Here is a 22197-nt window from a genome sequence, read left to right on the forward strand (position 1 = left end):
TTTGTTTAGAGTGATTGTATTGCATGGCGATTAGAGTTACATTCTTATCACTCCTTTTCCAATTCCTCCATGGCACGAAGTTTCTTTTTCTATTTCATCCTTTTATCACAACAAAGTAAAACAATAAGAGCCTCCTTCAAAAGAGAAGCCTGGAGTAGGAGAAATTCTTGTATGCGGATGATTTAATCACGTGCCCATCTGATGGCATACAAAACCATCCACTCGTGTGTTTTGGTTTCACCTACCCCCTTTCCTCGGTTCCACCCCTTGTGTCTGGTGTTCGTATATGTACTAGTCCGATCGCGCACATAAAATGCCCTACTTCCCATTATTTTAGTCTCATCCCCTACCGGTCATACCCCTTTGTGTCTGGTGCCCAATATGTGTGTGTTCGGACTGAAGAATTTTGTCCTAGCGTAGGACTTGGGTTTTGCTTTATAAGGTCCTTGTTTTCCTTTTTCTAAATTGTGAATTTCCTTTCGAATACTTGTTTGTAATGTTTTATATATTAGTATAAGATAATAATGACTTCAAAACTATAATTTATAATTAAATAAGGCGTAGAAACACCTAAAAATGACAATTTTATGTAAATTAGCAATAAAATTTCTTATTCAGGTTTATGTTGTCCTCAGATGGAGTTATTAGCTAGTTATAAGGCGGGAGATGCAATTACTATATCTGATCCATCAGATTTAAAAGGTGCGGATTCCCACACTTTTTCATGTCTATGGGGATATTGGCGTTCCTACTTAAAATTGCAAAAGAAGTGGGATTTCCAGATTTCTTATGCCAATGCTGTAGTAAATATTATTCCCTCAACTGAATAGTGAAAACGATGATGATGTACGATTTGGTTAGCTTTGTATTTGTTTCATTGGGGTGTTGTAATTTCCTCTTCTCTTTGTATTTTTTAGCTTACATCTAAGTTGAATATGCGATTAGAGAAATGCTAAGGAGGCTATTAAAGTGAGACTATCCATGGACTCTCTATAAACTTTCCGCTACCTCATACTTTTGACACAATATTTTATATATTGGCACGAGAATTGTGCCAAAAACATGTGGCAGTGGAGAGTTCATGAAAAGTCATACTTTTAGACAAGTTTCTATAGCGTTTCTCATGTGATTAATAGGTATTGGATTTTAAGGCTTAATTTCATTTTAGGTCTAACAAATAACAACTTTAGCTGTTCTCAAAACCTTGGATTAGCCCGATACATTTGACTGACTATTCAATTTTCAATGTTAATACAAAGGATTTTAAAGAAGGTTTGGTTGTTCGTTGAGCATTTTCTTTTGGTAAACATATCTTGAACATTTGCTATATAATTTAAAAAAAAGTTAGTGCTAAGTATGAATTGCAGCAAAAAGAAAAAGTAAGGTAGGAGTTATTAACATCTCCTTTTAGGATTTTTTGAGGAAGAATTCAACAAATACACTCTGAGGCTGAGGAATAATATGAATAAGTTAGTCGTAGTCATTCATGCATGGAAGCGATTCCCGAGGAGAGAATCGAATCGAGCATCAGCTGCCCACTTCTCTTTGCTCTTCTTTACAGTTTGCCTCCCTTCCCCTTTACCCTTCTCCAAGAGAATGGAGGCCAGATCTCTCCCTATGTGCATGTTCTTTTTAGAGAGAGAGAGAGAGAGAGAGAGAGAGAGAGCGAGAGGCATGCATATTGGATTAGCAGCCGCAGCAAAGAAAAAAGAAAAAGAAAAAAAAAAAGATGGTCAAAATTAATGAACACCTCGAAGACTTGTTATTCCATCATCAGCTTCAACTTCCTTTATTGAAACTCACCATTTGCTTCTTTTTCTGTTTTTTGGTTTTATCATTTTTCCCCTTTTCAGTTTCACTCTTCAAGATACTATTCCCATCCATATAATCAAGGGAAAAAAAATATATGTATTAGAGGCCAAGGTGAAATTGTTATTGATATGTGTATGAAACTACCTCGAGAATTAATCATATTCATTAACAGTTTATAATTATATATATATATATATATGCATACATGGACGACTACTTAGGATTCACTAGGAGGATTCATGCCATATACGAGAACTTCTATTGTCGTAAAATTTCCAATTAAAGCATGTTTACTCATAAGATATACAAAACTCTTGACTCTAAGTTCCATGCCTTGTCTAAAATATGCATGCGAGAATCACCTTACCTTTTAACTTTTTCATGCGTTTACTAATAAATATGAAATCGAAAAAAAAAAATTTGAAGTTTCCCCTTGAAATCTTTTATCAAATATCTAAAAATCATGAATCATATCAACTAATTCTGATTCCTTTTTTTTCTTCACCTAATTCTAAGTTTTTTGATTTTTTTTTTATCCCACTTCTACTAAGTAAACATGCCGTACATACATCAGTAGTTTGTTTGCTCTTTTTGATGTTACAATGGGTGTTGATTTCTTGCCACATTTGGAAAGTTAGGTATTCGTATTTTTTTTTTTTTTGGTCGAAAGAAAGTTATGCATTGTTTAACTCCACTTGATTTGTCTGTGAGTAATTATGAAACTTAATATAGGAATAAAGGAATATTCAAATTTGTAAAGCAAGAGCAATTTTTCCAGTAAATTGACTGTCAATCTGCTGATTCTTAAAGTAAAATTGAAAGAGACTAGAACCCCTTGGGCCTTGTTGGACACAGTTAAGATAAGAGGTGGCCCTGCTATGACCTTTATGTTTAGGGAATATCTACATCAGGGTAGGAGATGCTAATTACGATCCCACAATATCCATTTACATTCAGCCATCTGTGACTGTCAACTTTTTTTTTAGCTGCTCATATGTACGGAAATGTTCTCTTGTTCGTTAAATAACATGATCACTCACTTTTAAATTTGATATTAAAGATTGAGCAAACGTAAAAAACATATCTCTTTATTCTCCACGTCTGATATCAAATGCAAATGTTGATAATCATAAATCTTTAAAACAAAAAAAAAAAGACGAAACTTGTTATGACATTCAATTGGAGCTCCCATGTTAATGAACTAAAGGGTCCCAATTAATGCCATGGTCAAAGGGATTTTCTAGGTTCATTGGTTGCTTGATTGGTTGATTTGTTGTGCTAAATTGACTACAGAATCTGTGTTTTCTTTTTGTGGATCTTGAATTGTTGGAGCTAACATGCTATGCCTATAAGCCTGAGTCAAATTGTCCCCTTCAGTCAACCTAATTAGTTCAACACATGTTTTAGATGGCGGGCTACCTAGCTAACTATCATCGGTTGTGTGAAAACTTGTGACTTTTAATTTGCTGGCTTCATTTTTCATTAACACACGCTTGTTTTTCAAGCTGGTATACCTATGTGAGGATATGATCATTGCAAGTGTTGATATATATGTCGTATCTTAGTAAACTGGAAGTAACAATTAAGGGTGTATTTTAAAGTGACTGAAAATGCTTTTGATGAAAGTTTTTTTAGAATCAATCTTTAATAAAATACAAGTGAATCATGAAAAAGCAATTGAAGTGCTTCCTGCAAGAAGCACGTAACTGGTGTTTTTCCTAAATGCACTTCAAGTGTTTTTTGAAACTCAAAAACATTTTTTACCAAAAGCGTTTCAATAATTTTAAAGGTACTTTCAAATGATGAGCCCTAAGATTCTTTCACAATAAGTATTCAAATTCACACATAGATTTGGAGCAGCTCATGACATTGCATGTTCTCATAACTTCCAATTGAATTACCACCAACCTTTCAGTTATATTATTAATCCTAATTTTCATATATAGATATCACTTTACCAAGTCTTTATAACGAGTTAAAATAAACTCGTATAGCAAGTTCATATCATTTTTATACTACCTATCTTTATTGTTAAAACTCCATTAACATTGGTGTCTGAATTTGACCGATTGTGGAGCATTGGTCTTTCAAACAAACTTCGTGAGAATTTTCACTGAATTTAAGCACGTGAGCTTAAGGGTAAATTAGAGAACTGCGCAAGTGCTTCTTTTACATACATGCATGTCCCGTGGTGAATTATAAGATTAGAATCAAAGTTTTTAAATAGAAACGAAACATCAAGCGCGCAAAAAAAAAAAAAAAAATTCAATTTATTCATTGAGGCATCATTTAACATTTAAAAAGTTTGTTGTCATCAACAGAACCAAGCTGCTCACATGTCAACACAAATTGACAATATGCCGAAGCAATCTGATGAGTGCTATTGAAAGAAATTGAAGAGTGTTGTCAATGCAACATGCGAGAGGCATTTTGACAAACACTTTGTGGGCACAAAACATTCTAAAGGTCATTGTAAGACCTTTACATGTATATTTTTAGACTCCAAATAATCGTGAGACCACCTAAGTCCCAATATGCATCCGTCTGCGCTGTGCATGTCACAAGCTTACTTTGACAGAATTTCTCACGAAAAGTATTTCCGTTTGATAATTGATACTTGATAGTGTGTACATACATGCATTATTTCTCACGTTAAAAAACCCTAAAAGGAAAGCCAGTAACTAAAGTATTCAAAATTCAAAATATCCTCTCTTTGGAATCATGGAATATCGAGTTTTCATTCTCTTTTCCTTCCTTTAGATATTTCTCTGATTCCATTTATCAAGGTTGCTAATTGAAAAATACGAAAAAGTGGTACACGGCCCTCTATTTATTCCCTTTTTCTGTGGCCTAAACTTGTATATAAGCACACTCCCTGCATGGCTCATTACCTCACCATTCCATACTTTGCCTCCAAAATATCCGATAGTGAATAACATTGTATTTTTCTTGAGGTTACTTCTCTTCTAGTTTTTCTCCTCTCTTTCTTCTTTATCTTTTACGTATGCATTTCCCTTCATGGCACCTTCATATGAATGCTAGCTTTCTAGTTCCTTTTCACCTATCTAGCTTAGGGTACAAAACCCCAACACAAGCTCTCTATAACTTCTGAATCGTTTTTCTTGGCTTTCGATTTTTCAGTTTTCATTTAGGAAGTGATTTCCACATTATCTTTTTCATGCACGCTCTTGTTTATTTCTGATATTTGAATTGAATCAAAGTATAAAAACAAACAGGAATGTGCAGAAAGACAAAAAAAAAGAATGCATAAATCATTTTCCTTAATTTATACATTTTCAATAATTACGGGAAGTTTAGAGCATGCAGTTTAGTATGACTAGTTTACTTTTGATACTCTTTCACCCTATCCACTCTTATCATTGGACTAACCTAATGGCTTATCTGAAATTAGTTTCATATAACCTAGGGAGAACATTTTTTAGATCATATTTTATAAATATGTCGGAACTGCAGGTCATCCACGCACTAACACATTTTGTTTAAATTAATGCAGACCAAAAGATGAGCCGACCAGGAGACTGGAACTGCAGGTCATGCCAGCACCTCAACTTCCAGAGGCGTGACTCATGCCAACGTTGTGGAGATGCCAAGTCCGGCGTAGACTTCGGGGGCTTCGGCGAAAGAGGAGGAGGATCCTCGTTTGGGTTCATGACTACCGGCTCAGATGTTCGGCCTGGTGACTGGTACTGCGCTGCGGGCAACTGTGGAGCCCACAATTTTGCAAGCCGTTCCAGCTGCTTCAAATGTGGGGCTTTCAAGGATGATTCTGGCATTAGCGGCGGCGGTGGCTTTGACTCTGACCTGCCACGCTCCCGGGGTTTCGGGTTAGGACTTGGCGGTGGTGGTGGAGGAGGCGGAGGAGGCGGAGTAGGCGGAGCAGGTGGTGGTCGACCTGGATGGAAATCTGGAGATTGGATTTGTACCAGGTGATACAATTGGTTAATAGTATAATATAATTCCGTTCGTTTATTTGTTATATTCAATAACAAAAATGGGTCCTTGTTAGGTCGATTTTTTTCTTTTGTTTTGGGCACGGTTCATTGTCAAGATATATATAAATATTCAGGTAGTTTAGGTGATCATATCGATAAAACAAAGTAAAATTATTTGTTGTCAAAATGGTTTACTGACTTGATACATATAGATAACTAAACGATTTTCAAATTAAATGACCTTTTTACATGAATGATCTTTAGATGATGGTGGGACGATAAAAATACGTCGATCGTAAATAAAGATTAGTAAATTTCTCTCTCGAATAACACAAGCATTGTCCCTACCTAATTCTGCAAATCTGACCAGAAAAGCACTTGGTGAAAATATTCCTCTTTCCTTGACTGCTTTTTAAAGTTAAATACATTAGGAATCTCTCCCTCCTTGCCTAATTTAACAACTAAGCGTTCATTAAGGCTTCACACACACCCGAAGTTAAGAGTTTAAGTTTTGTTGTAAGTGGATATGTTCTCTCTTAATTTCAAACCCTCGTCTTTTTTTTAATACATCATAAAATTTTAATATTGTTTTCTAATGCGATGGGTCTGTTACTCAATTAAAAATTATAAAATAAGTCCGCGGTAGTTCAAAACTGAAATTGGCACAATAGTAAATTAACAAATGAGTTCAATTTTCGCGATCCACATCTAGTTATTAATCAGTATATGTATTTGGGGTTTACTAAAATTTAAATATTTAATTAACTGCTGATTTTATTTATTTATTTATTTGGACACAGGTTGGGGTGCAACGAGCACAACTTTGCTAGCAGAATGGAATGCTTTAGATGCAATGCCCCAAGAGACTCGTACTAGCCTAGCTACACACGTCTTATGCAATTTTGGGTAAGGTTTAATTTACGCTCTCATTGATACTTCACAATTAACAGTAATTATCATTTATAACTTAATTAATTCATGATGTTAATTATGTGTTTTTGCAGGCATAGTTTCTAATGAGCAAGAGAGATGATATATGATTGTCACAAGTTTTTCTGTCATTGTTTCTGAGGTTCTAGCTAGTTCTAGGGTTTTACATATATGCCTAGCATTCTGTTATCTAGGGTTTCCCACAAAAATTATATCAATGTAATTTTGGTGCTTCCCTTTGATTTATCTAGTGCTGTCATTTGTTTTAAATGTTTATTTTAACTACTGTACTGTTCCTGGTTTTTGAAATGAATGAATGATATGATTCCTTGTTCTTTTTCTTAACTAGAAACGATGCGCACAAACTTCATTTAGGATGCTTTCTCTCCAATCAATACTGCGATATATCAATAAGGCTGCTTTCAGCCTTTCATGAAGTACTTTAGGAACTCTTGATTTTCAAATTAGATAACGAAGCAAAAAGAAAAAATGGTCACATATATACAAAAGGAACTTGAGGCAACAGTGATGAATTCCACTAAACGTTCATGATATCCCAAAGAATTAAAGTAACCATGTATTGATAACTGATAAGTACGATAGAAGGAACGGATATTGCCTTGAACTGAAACTAAAAGGTGCAATGTCAAGTTACATACACTGAAGCCAAAAATAATATATTATTTTAGTATTTGTTAACCGTGCATATTCTTATTTGGAAGTTAAAACGGGATGTAAATGTTTTATTAAGTACGTAATTGTAATTCATGAGATTTGAATTCAAGAGTTTTAACAAAATGTAGGTTGTGCATAACTTAGAGCAAATATTAATGAATGAAAACCATGATTAGAGTATCAATTAGCAAGGGGGTCGTAGATAAACTGCATACGAATTTAAAGTTTGGATAATGTGAATAACTATTTAATTCAATTTCTGCTTACTCTTTTGCTTAAATGGTCACATTGGATTCCCATCATTGACCTGATGCATGTGTATCTTTTAAAAGTATATGTATATGGTGGATTCAAAAGTGGATTAATATATACATTCATGCTCCGGACACTATCAATGCTTAAAGCAGCAAGATTCTTGTCTTCCCTTTAGGTTGAGCTTTATGTTACTTCAAATTGTTTACTACTTTAGCTAGTCAAGTCTCAATCTAGCTAAGTTTTAATTTGTTGCTGACTGTTTACTAACTTGTAGTTAATTGCATGCAGTAGAGAGTAGCTAAAGCATTCTATAATCTCTTCAAATGTAGAAGAGACCTAAGAGCATTTGGCGGCCCAAATCGTTGTATTACTTGATTGCTGAGTACTTAGTTTGTTGGTGGTTGGGACACAAAGGGAGATTCATAAAGGGAGATTCATTTAAAGCCTGAAGAAGAGCCATTCACTTACATAAGGAGGGAGAAGCCATTAGAGAAGGGGGAACAAAGGATTGGAGGTAACATAGAGAGAAATAAAGAGAATAGAGGGAGAGAGAACCACCCAGGAAATAAGCCCAGAGAGTTCCATTTAGTCCAGAAGCATACTTCAAGCCTCAAGCATCACCATCCATGCAACCTTAGTAATTCCCACAGCCTTTCATTAATCATCTCAGCCATTAGAAGTCTTACTATCACCCTAGGAAAGCCCAGCTTATCCAGCCAAGATTGCCATGCAACCGTGCAAATCACTTCTCTCTCATGTTAAACTGATAATCTTCTAGCTTGCACACGAAATTTCACTTGAGCAAGTCATTATCTTGACCAATCATTCTATCTTCGAGCCATTGATGTTACTGGGGTATTTACTAAGACAAGCTAACTTTTTCGAGATGTTCCGGGACTTGGTACGAATCCGCATCAAGGGAAACAAAAGGACGTTCTCAGAGCCCAAGTCCACCTCGACCTAAAAGTCCCCCAACACTAGCCATCCTGTGTATGTAGCCCACTAAATTTATAATGCATGTCATATGAAACTCTCACCCAAGCTCCTAGTATCTTGTTAACCAAACCCACCAATTCTCATGTTCAATCAACATCCAAACATGCACCTTTTTACTCACCAAGAACACAAATAGACATGAGACATTGGTAACTTTCACCAACAACCTTCATCCCTTTCTTCCTGAGGCGTCAATCTGGGAGGGTTTGAAGCAAACTAAATTAAAAAGAAGAAGTATTCGCATAGACTTCAAAAGGAATAAAACTATAAAAGAGATTATATAATGGTTTAATTACTCTCTTCTGCATTTGAGAGAAGATGGATGTTTGGATAATAGTAAAGAGAAGAATTTGTGTGTTTAGTTAGCAACATCACATGAGTTTGGGATGAGAGTTTCATTTGACAAGTGTTATCAACTTAGTGGGCGACTTAGGATGGCCAACAAATTGAGTAGCATAAATTAATACCCAAGTATTACTCAACTATTTTTCCCGCCAAATGCACTTTGGTCTTTTTTGCATTTGGAGGCAGTGAAGTTGTGATGGCTTTGGGGAGTAAGGGGAGGTTATAGAATTGTCATGGATTTGGGGATGATGGGGAAATGATGGAGCTACCATGACTTCGAAAGGAAGGAGAAGGACTGCAGGTAAAGTTTGACATATGTGTTCTTAATGAGAGAGAAAATGGATCTTTGGATACTAGTAAAGAAAAGAATTGGTGTGTTTGGTTAGCAAAATCATAGGAGTTTGGGATGAAAGTTTCATTTGACAGGTGTTGTAAATTTAGTGGCCCACATTGGATGATCAATGATTTACAGTACCCAACTCTGATCTCAAATCCTCACTATGTTTAGAAGTCTTTAGTAAAAAAGACACTTTGTAAAAATTTCACACTACATTTCTTTTAAAGTTTTGTATTTCATATAGAACGATATTCTAATTTAAAGAGAAGCGGGGTTGGATATCATTTAATCCATACAATGACCCAATCATAATAATTAGCTATTGAACTTGACATTCATGTGAGTTAAATTTGAGCCACTTACAAATGACAAATGAAGAGGAATCCATACCTATTAATATTGAACAAAATTATTTGATCTAGTCCATAAAATATTTTTTTTATTTCTTTATATCTTAAAAAGAACTAAGCAAATTAAAGAGAGAGTAGTCATGCCCCTTGGATTGGTAAAAGACCTTTCCAATTAGAAGTAGTTGAAAGTTTGTTAAGGCTTCCAAAACTTGTAACATATTTGAAAATAAAAAAACATATGATAAATCAATTTATGCACACTCCATTTAATTCGGACGTTTTGATTGAATCAATCAAATGATTATCAAGAAACATAAATCAAAATGTCAGAAAATTATCTCTAACAATTAAACCTTAAATTCTTACACAAATCACATCTCGTAAACATGTCCATCAAAATAAGATTAAAGAAGAATAAAGAGTCCAATTTAAACTAAATATCACCAACACTAAAAACGAATCATTTTGTTGGCACACCAAACATATCCATACATTATTATTATTATTATTTTGTTGAAAAACACATCCATATTTGAAAACTAGAGATAAAAATTAAGAAATAGAAAGGCAAAATGTGTTGAGGAAAAACAAGGTTTGGGCTTGGGCCGGTTGGACCCAGCTACTACTAGTCCAAGTTTCCAGCTGTATGTTTGGTAGTGGCTCAACTGGTCCCTTCTATTCATTTGTCATTTCTTGGAACTTAACGGCGGTGTGTCACTGTGTCTCGCTCTCATCTCAAAGTCTGAACTCTCTCTTTCTGCATCCTTCTCTCTGATTTCTGCTGAGTTTTCACCGACATTTCATTTGGGTTTTTTTTTCTGTGAAGTTTCTGAAACCTTCTAACCATTTTGTGCACCACCCCCTCTTCAGGCTCTTCCATCTTCATGGCTTCCAGTGAGTCTCTGTCTCTTCCCTTTCTTTCTCTTCCACACACACACAGAACCCTTGAAAAATTTATGATTTCAATGTTTATATTGGTTGTTTTTGCTTTTGGGGATGTGGGGTTTTGGTGATATAATCTATGGATGCTGTTAGAAATTGGGGGGATTGGGATTTTTCTGGTTATATCCATGGAAATGGTTAACCATGTTAATGCAACAGTGATTAGTGCTCGTTTGATGCCTTGTAATCACTTTTCCTGTGAATCTAATTCCGAATTCAATTGGGTCTGGTTTCTTGTGGTGATTGGTAAATGATATAGGACGATAGAAAAGGTGAAGAGCTGCTTACTTGAGTCATATATGTTTCAAGTGTAGTGTATGAACAGATTCTGTTTCAAATTTAATTTGAAGGTCTTTATTGGATACTTCATTTGTGGTGGATTTTGTCATTCCTCATATCAAGCGTGTTTGTTCCTTGCATGATTTGTTTACATTCCGAATGAAAATGAAATAAAGGTGAATGATTTTCTTCTTGTTGGGGTATAGTTTTAGTAAATTGTGATATCATTTGTGTGGCAGGTAGCCTAGGGACATTGAATGCTAAAATTACAAACTTGAACTTCAGTAGGGCACGAGTTGGGGTCTTACAGTCATATGGCATAATAACTTGGACAGGGAGAAACCCACAATTATACTCATGTTTATCGATATCAAGACAGTCAGAGAAAGTATTACATGCGCGCAGCGTTCCATCGTTAGAAATCCTGTGTAAGTTCATTTTGTTGATGTAAATTGTTTTCTTTTCGTCCCCCAGTAATTATACTTCAAATCTGGAATTTGCTTAGCAGCAGTACTTGAAACATCAAGTTTATTTGATGTTTATTCAATCACAAATTACTTCTCAATAACCGATGCATGTGCATAAATATACATGCCATTACATGAGAATCCCTGTTTCTTTTAAGCTTAATAAAATTTGTGATGGTAGCTCATACTGAAGTGAAAATGACATGGAAATTGAGTATTTGAGAGTCTGAATAGATTTACAAGTGCAATTCTATCCACTTTACCAAACAGTTTTTAAAGATATATAATCCATTGTTCTAAGTTACGTTGTATAGGTACGGTATGGGATTTTACGATCTTGTATTCCTATTATCTTCCTCAATTCAATGTTGATGTGATTAAGTCATATTGGTCATTTTTATATATCCAGTAATCTATGACCAAAACTTTGGGTAGACATTATCTTGGGATTTGCACGGCCAAAACTTATGCAGTTTTTGTTTAGTATTGTGTATCATTCGACAAATATTGTAAGTTTGACTGATTTGTAAATGTTAGACTTTTTAATCTTTTCTTTCTATTTTTTGCTCCGTCATAATTTCCCTATCGTTCTTTATTTTTTCCCTCTGATCTTGAGCTGTGAAACTTTAGATTCTGTCCATTAGCATAGTAACTGAGTATGCCATTTTCTTAGTACAGATAAGTTTATGGAATGAATATCTAACTGAATATGACATTTTTGAAGTATGAGCCTGTAGAAACTCAAAGAATATTTACACTATTGTATCGACATGATAATATCTGTTCCTGTGACGTACAGTCTATTCATAACACCATGCTTTTGTTGATGGTGTAATAGCTGCTAAAAGTTTAGAAGAGGTTTCTGAAGAGAGTGGAGATTCTGGTCCGACAAACCAGCTCATTCAAAATTTTGATGAGGTCAGTTCACAAATAATTTGCGACACTTATTCTATGTCCCATATCTCCCATTGACAGATCTTTATAGATAGTGCAGTTTTGAATGTAGGCATGGTTGTTTCTGAGATTTTTATCTTGGGAGGAATAATGATCCAAGAACTATTATTTCATTGTTATTCTTTCCATGTCTCAAATGGTAAGACAAACAGGAAGAGCAAATGTAAAATCCTTCTTCTCTGGGTATCATCTCGGTTTTAAACTTGAACCTTTTGATCCACCGCGTAAACCTCCGAGTTCTCTGTTTCTAGGTTGTCCTGAAATTGTTATAATCACCTATGTGAAGATCACATCCCTACACTTCAAATTTACTTTGCATCTCATACAGCCTCTGAAGGTTTTTTGCATGTTAGATTTCTCCAACAGTTGCATTTTGATGGACAAGTTTACTTTTTTAGTTTGTGTTGACAAAAGGGGAGAAAATAGGTTATTGGTACTATAACCCACCAGTTGCATGCATTTAATCTTCATCACTGATTTTGGGAAAAAGGGGAGAAAATAGGTTATTGGTATATCGGAAAATAATGCTTTCTAGTACTTAAATATGAGAAAGAAAAGACAAGTTTCATTCGTAGACTTTAAAAGTACGTAGTTCTAGGTCGGATTATTATGGGTCTGGATTGTATTGCATATCCCTATATTTTCACGAAACCTCTCTACTTTTTGTTTCCTAATGACTATCTTAACACGTGAACCCTCTTTTCTTTCAACTTCATATTTGTGGAAATATTGATTCTCTAGTTTCTACTATGTTTCTTGTGAAGTTTCGTCATAAAATTCTCTTCTGTTGAAATTTTACTTTCGTGAGCCACTGCACAATTTTCTAACTATCACTAGGCCAACAAACTTTTCATCTCCTAAATCATGCAAGAAAATTCGTGGCTTTCATTTTCTTTATAATGAAATTACAGAATTTTCTCTTAACATTTACTCACAAAAAAGCATGTACGTCGTCACCACTTTTTTGGGTTTTAAACCTGTACTTTGGTTAATCTTGTTTGTAGGTACAATCTTTGCTCACAGCAATATGTGATACAACTACAGTTGCAGAGGTCAAATTAAAAGTAAGCAAGACCTTTTGTCTATTCCAACTTCATAATTTACATGAATTGGAGATAATCTTGCAACTTAAGAATAAGTTTTCCATTCTGAACCACTCTCCTTTTTCTTTATGCTTCCTATTAGTATGGGATGTTGCTGTTGATCTTCCATCCAGTTTATTATTAATTCACACATTCTAACCACATAATCAGATCGGTGGATTTCGGTTAAATGTGGTGAGGAAGTTGACTGAAAAAATTAGCACACCACCTCCCCCAAGTCCTGCTCCTGTTAGTGCGAGTGAAGATGCTAAAGCACTTGATTGGAATGGTGCTGTTCCTGCACAATCTGTAGCTATCACGAGACAGGAATCGTCTTCAAGGAGTATCCAGACATTGCTAGATAGAGCTGCAGATGATGACTTGGTGTTAATTCATTCTCCACGAGTAAGAAGCCAAACTACACGCACTTTATCATTTTATTAAATCTGGATACTAAAATAACCGATGGTGCAGGTGGGGTTGTTTAGGAGATCTCGAACCATAAAGGGCAAGCGTGCTCCGCCATCATGTAAAGAGGTAATCTTTTCACAATGATTTGTTAATTTTGACGGAAATAGTGGTGGAATTTTGATTACCTGCTTTCTTAAAGGCAGTAATGGCAATACTTGGCTACAACTGATATGCTCACTTTATCATATCATTGACAAAATGCGTAGTCTTTTAAGTGACTTATCTTTCATTTTTACACAACAGAAGCAAATAGTGAAGGAGGGACAAGTGATTTGCTACATAGAACAGCTTGGCGGGGAGCTCCCAATTGAGGTATGTGTCAGATGAGAGACGCAGCGTGTTTGATCTTCTCTTCCCCTCCCAGCTGTTGTCCTTTATCTCTTAACGTAGTTTTGAGTTATTTGTTTTTTCTTTTGAAGTCTGATGTAGCCGGGGAGGTCATCAGGATACTACGAGAAGATGGTGGTAAGTTTGTATACACTTAAGTTCTTTTCATGCCGGGTTCTGTTGATGCTACTGGTATCACGTTATCATGTAATCATCTCTTTTTCTTAACAGATCCCGTTGGATATGGTGATGCTCTCGTTGCGGTTCTCCCCTCGTTTCCTGGGATTAAGAAACTTCAGTAGACGATTGGTTGATTACCAGTATACTGAAAAATAGAGTAAATTTGTTCTCTTTTTCTTTGTTGGTAAAATTCTGATTTTCTTTTAGAGAATGGTTGTTACAGAGTTAGCCTTTCGTAACATATTTACCCAAGCTCTACATGAAACAATCGGCTTAGTATTTTTAACGTGCAACTGATTCGTGCCGTAGGTCCCAAGTAAGGGCTTAGGTATTGGTGACGTGGTGCAGCTTTACCTACCATTTATTCCACCGTGACCGATCAAGTCCCCTATCTGCCAGAATTTTCTCAAAGGCGAGAGGATATTTTTCTAACGTTTTGAGTTCATATTTCTCTAAATTGTAACGTTATCAAAGACTTATTGTGAAATTCATTTCTTTTCTTCTACTAGATTTTGGCTTAGAGTCTTTTAGTAGAGTAATATATGTGACTTAGTACTACTAGGCTTAGTATGGGTGGACTACTAGGTTGAGTTTTGCGATGCACACTTGAAGGAAGCAAAATTGCAACAATTTTTTTTGGCAATTAGCTGGAATAATCTACATTTGGTTTTAGAAATAATAAAGTTTTAATAACGACGACATATTTATCATATATCGACAACATAATGATGACATAACGATACTTGATCATTTCTTTGTCCAAATGTAAAAAAAAAAATGATTAGTAAGAAAGCCTAAGCTACGCATGATAGCCTTATACATCGCTCTAACTCCTTAATATTACTAACTTGAGGGTCATAGTGTCTTTAACTAGCATCGTACTGGTGCCCACCATCTCGAGATTTGCACACCTTGTATGTTATGTTAGTAATTCGAAAAATGGGAACGTGCTCAAACACATTTTTCAAATCATTTAAGTCATGAAATGAAACACAAAAAATATTAAGTCATCACAACAATCTTCTAGTCGTTAAACAAATTTATCAATTATTTCTGATCATATTATAATATTATCTTATTGGGTCAAACCGTCAAAATAATAATTATATTAAATGCATATAAATGTTATAGCCAGTCCTCATTTTACTAAATTTCGTTAAAATATCATTCACTTAACGATTTTAACTATTTAAAGCTCTTACGAAACAATAATAAAACCACTATTCTAATTTTTAAGTCTCCAACATTCTAATCATTTCAAGCACCAAATATAAACATTGAAATTAGTGGGAATTAAAAATATTCTCATTCATTACAACAAGTAAAGTATAGAAGGCTTAATTAATGGTACTCACTTGGAGTTAAAAAATCTCTCTCTAATGGTCACCATAGTAACGTAAAAACTGTAACCAACCACCCACCTACTCTTCAGAGTGTAGAAACTAGCTGAGCTGATGCGCGAAATGTTCCTCACTCGAATCATAATCGGAGATTTTACTTAAAATATTCAATCTGGCACCTCCCCATCTCACTAAATTCTCAAATTTACATCTGGGTTTTCTTGTTCGTCTGGATTCTGATGCATTCATTGCAATTTTTTTTCAATGTTCAATCACAATGCGTCTCATTTCTTCACCGACACTCACAAATTTCTTCTGATACAGCATCTGGGTTTTTCGTAAATTTCAGCTCCAACCATTTCCCCATCATAATTTTCTTCTGAGTTCTTTGGCGTTTCATCAAACAGTTGGAGTGCAACTTGGTCAAGTTGCATACCAACATGAGTACTCCATTACCTACTCCCCAATTTTTTGCTCAATATCTTGAATCCGGTGACAGCGGGCGTCAGATGAAACATCAAATTCCTACTGAGGAGAAAGAAATCAAAGCTCAATCTGACATCAACTCCCAAGCTTTCAAGAAACCCAGAACTTCGGAAGCTGTATCGAACTCGAATGCGGCCTCAGGACAGAACAAAATGTTGCCTAGCTATTACAAGACCCAACTGTGCCGTAAATTCCAAATGGGCTGTTGCTTTTCTGGGCAGAGATGTTCCTTTGCTCATGGCACCAGTGATCTCCGCAGGACTTTGCGTGATGCGCAAGGAATGGAAACTGAGAAGGGAAACTTGGTCAGGAGGACTTGGAATGGTGATCATGGAAGTTCTAATGGAGTGAGAATATGCAGGTCGTTCTTTAGATGGGGAACATGCAGTTACGGAGACAAATGCCGCTTTCGTCATGTCAGTCCTGAAAATATCAGAGATAGTTCGTTCTTAAGCATTTCAACTGCTGGTGGTTCTGCTCAATTTGACTGCAAGAAGTCTATGGGTATGGATTTTGACAATACTTAGTTTAATATGTTCAAATGATGATTTTCTCGGGTTCAATGTAGATTACAATTTTCGATAGGATACCTGCATTGCATAGCTTTGCTAATTTTTCCTTTTGCGTGTATGTGTGTGTTGATCGTATGAATGTTTAGATGGTCTACTCTTTGTTAGAGTATCGGTTGATTTCTCATGTGCTCTAGACTCGTAAAAGTTGTCATAAGTAAAACCCAATTGGTTCAGTATCAGAAAATTCAGAAACCACACTCGACCTTTAGAGCTTTTTCTGTTAGGAAGGTATTGAATCATGCCAATAGGTTGGCCTGGTGGAGGACTTGAACGTTAGAAGAGGCACCCGGGACATTCATCTACTGAACTAGGTATTTAGATTGCATAATGCTGAATCACTGATTGCAATTTCCTCAGTTACTATTTTGAAAGGGGCCAGGCTTCTCCAAGTATGAAAGAAAGCAAAAAAGTCCAGACCTTTTCCAATTTGATTAATTCAAAGTGTGGTACAAATCTTCAGTAGCCATCTCCAAGGATAAATGAGAGGAGTTGATGACCCTGTAGAACCGATCATGATTCAAGAATTGCTCACTATTGACGGATGTGCAATGATTTTAAAAGAACAAATTTTGAGATCCATTGTTGTTAATTTTGCAGAACTAAGGAAGCTTTGTGGCTATACTACACCAGAATGTGGAAGTGTGCAGGCTAACAGTTTAACGACTTATATGAGGGGCAACAATGCATCAAATCGTAGGATGGGGATTGCGACTGCTTATAAACAAGGTCAGAGTACGCAGTGCAACTTAGAGTGGAATGAACTTGAGAAATTGAGTTGCATCTATGCTGATTGGATTGAAGATATGCCTCTTCTACATGGCTCATCAAACAAAGTGGAGTGCTACTCCAGTTTAGTATGACATGTGTAAGGGAATAGATTAGTTATCTATAGATACAAGAAGCTTCTTGTAATTTCCTCTAACACCTTCCTTTTGTTAAATGAGTGTGGGATTGACTTCGATTGCGACCCGTAGTCTAGTAAAGAGGAGATGTTTCATACCCAACAGCCTACAACGCCAGATTTTAAGTATCTAGATTTTCCGTATCTCTGTTGTGTAGGGATTTTAGCCGTTATCTTCCGAATTTTATGCACATTGTTATTGTAAAGACATATTTTCAGTTTACAAGATACGGTGTGGCACTCACATGAATGTAACTAGCAAAAATTAGTTTGGCTAGTGTGAACTATGTCAAATCTTATTTTCAAGTGCAGATAACCTCAGAAAATTCTCCTTTGGCTATTTGTGTTCTTGGTTCTCACAAGAGGTCTTAATCTTTACATGCAGAAACAGTAAAAGAAATAGAGACTTACTTTTAGATTTGATGAACATCAGAATATTCATCGGTAGGCCAGTAGCCATGCTATTTGTAACAGGTATTCCATGTTCGTCTCTTTGGAACTGGCGCTGGTAAAGCTCCAGGCGAATTTCTGTCTTTATGCTTTTGATTACCTGCACTCGAACTCTCCACCTCTAGCACGGAAAGAATCACTCAAATGTTGTAGATATATCATCTCTGAAGAATATGAAACATGTTCATATCCTTCATATTGTGGAATATCCTAATTTGGACGAATTTGAAATTTATTGTGCAGAACGAGCACGTAAAGATCCTCGGATGTCAATGATGACGAATCACGCATGCTTCCTTGGCCTTCAGTTTGCACAAGATGCCGAAATCTTGGGAGAAGAATGTCCAGCGCTGAAGAAGCTGCCACTTAAAGAGGACTGAAGCATTCTACATCACTTGGCCGACAATGGTGACCGGAGAGTCTGCTGTGAATTGTATAAAAGTAGTAGGATACATGATTTTCTTAGAGCCAAATGTGAGGTTCAACAATAACAATATACACAAAGCTCAAAATATATAGGAGCGTAAAGTGAACTAAAAGAATCACAGAACATGGAATTTCGAGGTTTTGAATATCCAAACAACAGCACAATATTTTGAGTTTAATTAACCGCGTCTGAAGCAGGGAAGAAAGACATTTCGAGCATCTTCGTCCTCCCACTCTAAGAAAGACCACCAAGCCTGATGTCCTCTGATTACAATATTGCTCCCACTCTGAGCACTTGTGGAGTTGAGTGGAAGCTTTCTCAGCACTGGACATGCAACTACCTTGATTTCTTTCAGGTATGGAAAGGGTAGGGGACTATCCTGTATGCTACTCAGCCGTGGAAGCATACTCAAAATCAGACTGGTAAGTTTTCCAAAAGGATTCAGTTCTTGTACCACATTTCCAACTCCACCCAGTCTTTCCAAATCGATTATTTTCTCAATATCATTGCAGGCATCTACATGTAAATGGCTGAGATTTGGAGCAAAAAGGAGCCAAGTTATGTCCATGAGATTTGGGCATCGTGATACTTCTATGAACTGAAGGCGAAGGAAGCAATTTTGTTTTATCATCATTAAATCCCAGGGATCGTTGGGTGCTCGTCCTGCCCAATGAACTTCCAATTGTTTCCAATTAGGAGTATCCCGAATATAAAGGGTATCAAGATGTTTCATATCCACCAAAGACGATATGTCTAGAAAGCTTGCTTCGTTCTTGCCATCCGAGAGCTGTAGAGTCCGAATGCGGGTCACCAATTTGTGGTATATGATCAATTTTTGCAAAAAAGAGCTACTCCGTACGCTCAAAGTCAAAACGTCAAGGTATTCCAAACCCTGCATTTCCTCCATCAGGGCTCCTTCACCGTCAACAAGAATTCTATCTGACGAACTACATGCTAGCATCCTCAAAACTTTTAGCATTGGAAAACTTGACATTATATTTTGTGGTACAAAATCAAGCTGATCCGTATGCTCCAAATCCAAATATTTTAGCCTCACACAAGCCCTTAATTCAATTGGCAACTCTCTTACACCAGTTCTTGACAAATTTAGGTGTTGTAACGAAATCAGGTTGGAAACGCCAGATGGTAACTTGGTTATGTTCAGATTTTCAGACAAATCCAAAACTCGCAGAGTAGGCATATGATCGAAAAAGCCATCAGCAATCATATTCAAAGGACCCTTTCCACCTCTAAGAAATAAGGTCAACAGATTTGGAGATTTTGGTGTTTCAACTAGCCTTTTAAAATGACTACCAACCAATGATACCCTTTTAGCGTTCTTCCATTTCTTCACATGTGGTGTTCCCTGGAGACCTGTATGCATGAGGATACTCTCGTTTTCTTTCCCGCAACCACAAGCTAACCACAATGCCATGTCACGAATTACGTCATGCATTTTTACAGAATTTCCTTCTTCTTCCAACAAACATGCAGAAAGTAGCGTTCCTATGATATGGTAAGTCTCATTTTTCGCTACATCTACGTTAACATACTCTTCAAACATCTCCTCACACATCCAAAAATATAATAAATCATCTTTACTCATCCGGAAATCTTCCGGAAATAGAGCACAATATAAGAAGCATGCTTTGATTGTCTCACTGGGTAGATTATCGTAACTAAATTTTAAAAGTGGAAATACCTTGTCTCCCATACTGGAAAACTCTGCGGCAGATTCCTTTAGAACCCGAATTGCATGATTCCATTCGTGGGGTGTTTTCTTGCACGTCATGGCTTGACCAACTGTAATCGATGCAAGTGGCAAACCGTCACACTCATTTGCCACGATTTGCGCAAGTGCGGGGATATCTGGATGACTTTGAAGAGTTTCTTTGCCCACCTTCTCCTGAAACAAGGTCCATGCTTGGTTCGGCATTAGACACCTGACTTTAATCTTTATTTGAGCATCCATACAACTACATATATGCTCCAAGCGAGTCGTGAATATTATCTTGGACTTCTTATTGTCAGCTGGATTAGGAATACCAACTTTTATCATTTCAATCGGCTCCCATATATCATCCAACAATAGCACAAATTTCTTCTCACTCAAGAACTTGAAGATGTGTTGAGCTTTTTCATGCGGCTCTTTGTGCTTCCATCTGTCATTAACAATCCCAAGCTTCTCACCAATCTTATCTTGGAGGATTTCAAGTTTGTGGTCTTTTGAGACCACGATCCAAAGCACAAGATCAAAATGGTAAGAAGTACTAAAGGCGAATTCGTTATGGATTTTGGTAAGGAGGTTGGTCTTGCCCACCCCTCCCATTCCATATAACCCGATTGTTCCCACCTGTTCATCTTCAACATGTCTCCAGACCTGTTCAAACGTCGACTCCATCCCCACTGTTGGTTCAGTAGGCATTTCATAGACTACCGGTAAGCTTTCGGTTACCACCTCTTCAAAGCTTCCCTTGCTTTTCAAGGCATCCACTTCCACCAACATTTTAAACACTTTTTTTCCGTACTTGTAGCTGGGAAAGTAGTTCTTGGAGCAGTAAACTCCGCTACATGATTTCTGAATTTCTCGATCTGCACTATTTTTAACTTCTCTGACTCGTGTCTCAATAGTTTCCGCCTTTTTAATCCACAGTTGTACCTGGTCCAAGCGCATCATGGATGTCTGAAGCTCGGAAACCTCAACCCTTCTCACGAGATCATTCTTTAAAGCGGTCAGTTCTTGCAAAGATTGATCCAGAGCTTCAAGGTTTTCTCCGAGCTTGCTGATGTAGTTTGCTTGTTGGCTGAGGAAACCCCAGCAGCATAAGTTAGCCGTGTGATCGCAAGGTATGGAGACTGAGAACATGTTCCCCATGGCTTGCAGGAATACTGAAAAATGAAAGGATAACTTTTGTTTGGGAGAGGAATTAGGTAAGTGTTTTGTAAACAAGATGATATGTGGAATGAATTATTTCAATGCCTGTACGTGTACGTTGTGTTAGTCGGGCTGACCAGAAACTTTAATGTCACTTTAATCAGAAGACCCAACAATTCACACTTGACTTCCAGATAGACTTTTTGGGATTCATGTTGTGAATTGAGTTCTGGTATCAACAAGTAAATTTGCAAATAGGGTTTCGTTTGAGATTTAATGTTTTATCGAGAGAAGTTTCAGGTTATTTGAAATTAAGGGAATTAGATGTTTTCGTTTTTTTCTTTTCGCATCAAGATATATGAAAATTGTATTTGTAAAGTGAGCAACACAATTTGGTGAAATTTTCAATAAACCTAATATTGCCCATTGTTTTCTTCACTTGCAAAAATAAAAAAAAGTTCATCCACTTAATATTACGGTCTAATAGTATTTCTCTTCACTTGTAAGTAACACCCACCAAACATATGATTTACATCTCTATTAGATAGATAATACAAATGATGCACGAAACCAATTTTTTTGCATGTTAGATTTCTCAAACAGTTGCATGTTGTTGGTACTTTTTTAGATGATACAAATGTGCATAATAACCCATCAGTTGCATGCAATGCATATAATCTTCATCACTGATTTTGGGAAATCCTGCTATGGTCGTATATCAGAAATTAATGCTTTCTAGTACTTACGTAAGAGAAAGAAAAGACAAGTTTCATTCGTAGACTTTAAAATAT

General features: G+C 36.3%; 3 protein-coding genes and 1 pseudogene across 4 annotated transcripts; 3 read left to right on the forward strand and 1 right to left on the reverse strand.

Moving 5' to 3' along the window:
* Nucleotides 1-4631: 4631 nt before the first annotated feature.
* On the forward strand, nt 4632-7029 carry LOC137708809 (RNA-binding protein csdA). The gene is made up of 4 exons (XM_068447961.2): nt 4632-4766; nt 5327-5759; nt 6566-6671; nt 6770-7029. The coding sequence occupies exons 2-3, from the start codon at nt 5335-5337 to the stop codon at nt 6639-6641; spliced, it is 501 nt and encodes a 166-aa protein (XP_068304062.1). The 5' UTR covers nt 4632-4766; nt 5327-5334; the 3' UTR covers nt 6642-6671; nt 6770-7029.
* A 3304-nt stretch (nt 7030-10333) lies between these two features.
* On the forward strand, nt 10334-14863 carry LOC137708509 (uncharacterized). Its single transcript, XM_068447605.2, has 9 exons — nt 10334-10547; nt 11114-11302; nt 12180-12259; nt 13300-13359; nt 13549-13782; nt 13852-13914; nt 14092-14160; nt 14268-14313; nt 14407-14863. The coding sequence occupies exons 1-9, from the start codon at nt 10538-10540 to the stop codon at nt 14475-14477; spliced, it is 822 nt and encodes a 273-aa protein (XP_068303706.2). The 5' UTR covers nt 10334-10537; the 3' UTR covers nt 14478-14863.
* Nucleotides 14864-15748: 885 nt separating this feature from the next.
* LOC137749261 (zinc finger CCCH domain-containing protein 39) lies at nt 15749-17970 on the forward strand. The gene is made up of 2 exons (XM_068489364.2): nt 15749-16685; nt 17351-17970. The coding sequence occupies exons 1-2, from the start codon at nt 16136-16138 to the stop codon at nt 17611-17613; spliced, it is 813 nt and encodes a 270-aa protein (XP_068345465.2). The 5' UTR covers nt 15749-16135; the 3' UTR covers nt 17614-17970.
* Nucleotides 17930-21417, reverse strand: LOC137708955 (putative disease resistance protein At5g63020 pseudogene; annotated as a pseudogene). Its single transcript, XR_015958219.1, has one exon. The product of XR_015958219.1 is annotated as a putative disease resistance protein At5g63020 pseudogene (transcript).
* Between the last annotated feature and the right edge of the window lie 780 nt (nt 21418-22197).

This window comes from Pyrus communis, chromosome 17 (assembly GCF_041283825.1).
Source record: "Pyrus communis isolate YQ-2024b chromosome 17, ASM4128382v1, whole genome shotgun sequence".
Lineage (NCBI taxonomy): Eukaryota > Viridiplantae > Streptophyta > Magnoliopsida > Rosales > Rosaceae > Pyrus > Pyrus communis.

Excerpts from the sequence above, each read along its gene's own strand:
- LOC137708809 (XM_068447961.2), top strand. The coding sequence starts at position 5,335 with ATGAGCCGACCAGGAGACTGGAACTGCAGGTCATGCCAGCACCTCAAC. Across the intron at positions 5,760-6,565 it reads GGAGATTGGATTTGTACCAG|GTTGGGGTGCAACGAGCACA; the intron begins GTGATACAATTG and ends ATTTGGACACAG.
- LOC137708509 (XM_068447605.2), top strand. Across the intron at positions 13,783-13,851 it reads TGTTAATTCATTCTCCACGA|GTGGGGTTGTTTAGGAGATC; the intron begins GTAAGAAGCCAA and ends CCGATGGTGCAG. Across the intron at positions 14,314-14,406 it reads GATACTACGAGAAGATGGTG|ATCCCGTTGGATATGGTGAT; the intron begins GTAAGTTTGTAT and ends TTTTCTTAACAG.
- LOC137749261 (XM_068489364.2), top strand. The coding sequence starts at position 16,136 with ATGAGTACTCCATTACCTACTCCCCAATTTTTTGCTCAATATCTTGAA. Across the intron at positions 16,686-17,350 it reads TGACTGCAAGAAGTCTATGG|AACTAAGGAAGCTTTGTGGC; the intron begins GTATGGATTTTG and ends TTAATTTTGCAG.